The sequence below is a fragment of the Chiloscyllium plagiosum genome, unplaced genomic scaffold (genome assembly GCF_037043375.1).
Source record: "Chiloscyllium plagiosum isolate Xiang-an unplaced genomic scaffold, Cpla_swu_hap1 HiC_scaffold_30, whole genome shotgun sequence".
Lineage (NCBI taxonomy): Eukaryota > Metazoa > Chordata > Chondrichthyes > Orectolobiformes > Hemiscylliidae > Chiloscyllium > Chiloscyllium plagiosum.
In genome coordinates, this window is record NW_028270168.1 from 6,057,801 (window position 1) to 6,062,155 (window position 4,355).

General features: G+C 43.4%; 1 protein-coding gene across 1 annotated transcript; it reads left to right on the forward strand.

Moving 5' to 3' along the window:
* The first annotated feature begins 334 nt into the window (after positions 1-334).
* Positions 335-3,119, forward strand: med18 (mediator of RNA polymerase II transcription, subunit 18 homolog (yeast)). The gene is made up of 2 exons (XM_043717146.2): positions 335-988; positions 2,393-3,119. The coding sequence occupies exons 1-2, from the start codon at positions 916-918 to the stop codon at positions 2,950-2,952; spliced, it is 633 nt and encodes a 210-aa protein (XP_043573081.1). The 5' UTR covers positions 335-915; the 3' UTR covers positions 2,953-3,119.
* The last annotated feature ends 1,236 nt before the right edge of the window (positions 3,120-4,355 follow it).

Sequence of the window (4,355 nt, forward strand, 5' to 3'; positions counted from 1 at the left end):
CATGAGGACACAGTGTTTGAACTAATGGATAAACTGTCTTACTTCAGCATGTTAACATCTTGAAAAGAGCGTTAAACATCTCACAGTCAATTCTCTTTAAAGTGCATTCCCAAAGGTTTGGGGGGAGGAGGGACGCGGACGGGGGACCGTAAATGACGCTGCACCTGGTGGTTCCATTTCCGGTTTCCGTCCGGACGCAGTTAGCGCCTGCACGCGGGCCACATCCGGTGAGGGTCCTGAGAGCAAGAGACAAAACACCCCCCCATCCCCCACGGGGGGAGTCTGTCCCTCACACCCTCCCCCCCCCCCCCCCCACCGGCATCTCCAAATCATCTCTCCCCCCTCCCCGGGTTGTGTCCCTCCCCGGGTTGTGTGACCCCTGACCTGTGTCTCTCCCCCCTCGGGTTGTGTGACCCCTGACCTGTGTCTCTCCCCTAGGTTGTGTGACCCCTGACCTGTGTCCCTCTCTCTCTTCCCTGTTTGACCCAAGGCCCTGCCCTGGTCACCTGACCCACTGTGACTGTGCTGGGGATGTTAACATGGGACAGTTACCCTGGTCCTCCTCCCTCTTCAGAGAGAGTGTGGCTGGTGCTGATTTAACCTGAAGCTCCTCTTGGGTCAGGGGCGAGGTGGAGAAGGAGGGTCCTTCATGGTAACTTCAGCCTGTTTGGGAAGTGGACATGAGAGATATTGGATCTGCCGCAATCCTGTTGAATAGCAGAGCAGGCTCGAGGGGCCAAACGGCCTCATCTTGCTTTAATTTATTGAGCCCGTATATCTGTATATAAATCAGCCACCAGAAAACTAGCCCCCCAGTTATTAAAACCCTAGTTTTCAAGCTGTCTGGTTTTCAAACGTTCTAACCTCTTCAGTGTTTTTATCCCCCCCAGTTAGGTTTCCTGGAGACTTGACAAAATGGAGGCCCCTCCTGTAACGGTGTTGCCTGTCATTGGTGGGACCATCAATATGATGGAATATATTCTTCAAGGTATGAAATGTGGCCCTATTAATTTTACTGTGAAATGATTTCAGGAGATAAACAACTGTGGCTTCAGAGCTAAAACTATTCTTGAGTGTTTGGTGTGTGAGACAGATTGGGTAGACGTTCTGCAATGTTGCTCTTGGTGGGTATAAGCGTGTCTCCATAACCATAAAGAAAAGTCGCCATTGTCCATGAGGGCCATAGAGCTGTGCTCTCATTACAGAGAGAGAGAGAGAGATGACTGATGTTATTGGGATTTGGAAGTGCTGGTGTTGGACTGGCATATACAAAGTTTAAAAATCACACAACACCAGATTGTAGTTGTTTGGAATGACTAGCTTTCGGAGCGCTGTTTCTTCAGGTGATTGACAAACTCCTGATGAAGGAGCAGTGCTCCGAAAGCTAGTGCTTCCAAATAAACCTGTTGGACTATAACCTGGTGTTGTGTGATTTTTAATCATGTTATCAGGGAACTACAGACTGTTCACATTGGGCTGGAATATAAGATTTTAATTTCTCTCAGCAGTATAACAGATGCATTGTAGTCTTTTTAAAATAAACGTTAAACAGGTTAGGCAGCTCCAATAAGTGCATTCTATACTTGATTATTACCCTGTCAATTTTCTTTCCACCATTTAAATTGACCATATGGTTGTGTGGGAGTCTTTCAACTTGCCACTGGCTAGTAAACTGCTGGGTGGACATCTGCAATTTTCCTCCTCTTGACCAGGATTGTTTGAGGCCAGTTATAGTGCTCTGAATGCTAGCTGAGCTCCGCACAGACCTGGGAACTGGCTGGGTAGAAATGTTTTAATTCATCATGCTGAATCATTAGTCATGTTCTGATCTTCAATTTTGGTAAAAATTGTGACAAAATCTTATTTTTGTATTCGGGGAAAAAGCAGAATAGTAGGATTTGAATGTTGCTGAAAAGAGAGGTGTCTTACCAAAGTTTCTGCTGATATGGACAAATGCAAGAATTCCACATTTCAAAAGATCACAACAATTCATAGTCCTTTTCTCCTATAGTATGAATTGTTGTGTTTCTTTTAAAAAAAATTGGCACTAAAGCTTTGGCAACATACTGATCCAGCATGGAAACAGAGTTCCATTTGTCTCATTTACCGGAGTTTGACCCATATCCCTGTAAACCTTGCCTGTCCATGTACCTGTCCAAATGTTTTTTAAATGTTGTAACTGTACCTGCATCTACCACTTCCTCTGGCAGTTCAACATGTCTTTCTGTTCAGTAAGATTCAAATGCAATACGACCAAGTGTCTATTAGAATGCAAGCTCAGTGATACACACTTTTGACAATGAAATCACTAACTATTGTACGTGGTGCTTTCCTTAGTATTCTCACGTTGTTAAAGTTATTTAATGATTGGAATTAATTCTGATTGCCACAGGAAGTGTGCTAGACCAGAGTCTGGAAAGCCTCCTCCATCGACTGCGTGGGCTTTGTGACAATATGGAGCCAGAAACTTTTGTAGACCATGAGCTGGTATTCCTGCTTAAAGCTCAGCAAGGAAGTCCGTTTATTTTAAGGGCCCGGCGCTCTGTGGACAAGCCTGGTTTGCCCTGGCACCTCCGATACCTTGGGCAGCCAGAAATTGGTGACAAAAACCGTTCAGCACTGGTGCGAAACTGTGTGGACATTGCAACTTCCGATGGCCTAACCGAGTTTCTGATAGAGATGGGTTTCCGAATGGATCATGAGTTTGTGGTGAAGGGGCATGTTTTCCGCAAAGGAATTATGAAGATTGTGGTGTCGAAAATCTTTCGGATTCTGCTTCCCGGTAACATTGACAACGTGGAGCCGCTCTCGCTGTCATACCTGGTCGAGCTGAATGTGGTGGCACCACCCGGGCAGGATGCAGTTTCAGATGACATGAAAAGTTTTTCAGAACAGCTGAAGCCTTTAGTTCATCTGGAGAAAATTGACCCTAAGAGATTACACCAGGTGTAGGGAGAAATGTGTGTGACATTAGAGTGTACGGTTTGTGTGGCTGGGGAAGAGGTGGTATTGCCACTGACACACTGCGCTCTGCCTGAGTTCTGAATGTGTCTGCTTCTAAACCTCAAACATGTTTCGTGCTTTTAAAATATTTTGAATAAATTTTACTTTTTGTCTTATACTTGAATCATGACTACCCCAACCCAGATGGTGAAAGATGGATTTTGAGCCTGATCATGACACATTTTATATTCTTTTTTACTTACAGAATACACTTTGCAAGCATGCACCTTCACACTCTGTTATGAGCATGTTTGGAGGAGCTCTGTCTCTCTGTCTCTCTCTACTAATTTGTTCTGTCTTTTGTTCTCTCTCTTTCGCTTTGTTTTCTTTTTTTTTGTTTCTCTCCCCATTATTTCCACTATTCAAAGGATCACAACATAAATTTAATTGTTTTGTTTACTTCCCAATATAAAAAAAATCCCATTAACCATGTTTCTTTATTGAAGGCAAAATTATTGGTAGTTTACAAAACAACATATTAAATAAAAATTGGCTAACGCGCGCGCACACACACACACACACACACACACTTTACTGTGGAAGTATAAATGTATACCCCTCTAAATAACTCAAAACACACACACTCCCCACAAGCGGAAGTCAACATCTGCACAGATGCTGCCAAATTTGATGAGTTTTTCCAGCAATTGTGTGTTTCAGATTTCCTGCATTCATGGTATTTTGCTTTTACTGTAATGATATTAATGCAGTAACCTGGAAGAAGCAGTGCTTTCATGGCAGAATAGCACCCTCTATAATTGATGTATTTGATTTGTGGACTGTGCGAAATAGCCTCCTGATTCTTGGAAGAAAGATGGAACAGTTTGAATGAGCATTTTCCTTGTGAACCTCATTGGCATACCTTATCTCCATGGTGTTACCCTGAGAAGCTGATGTTGAACTCTGTGAGTTTTGAGGAGATTTGTAGCTCAGGTTGAGGTTCAAGTTGTAAGTTTGCTTGCTGAGTTGGAAGGTTTGTTCTCTGATGTTTCGTCACCATACAAGGTAACATCATCAGTGAGCCTCTATTGAAGCACTGGTGTTCTGTCCCACTTTCTATTTGAGTGTCTTGGTCTGTTAAGGTGGGTGATGGCATGTTGACAAAACATCTGAGAACAAACCTACCAGCTCAGTGAGCAAACTTACAAGTTGAACTCTGCTTCTGGACCTGTTGATTGAATACAACTCAGTGAGTTGCTTGGTCAGTTCAGAAGACACTTAATGGTCAACTATTTTTGATGTGGGACTAGAGTTGCACACAGGGCAATCCGGATAAGGATGATCATATTAACTTCTTTGATCAGCTTCATGCTCACATTTACTAACACTTTTTTAAAATTTCTTCAGTTCTT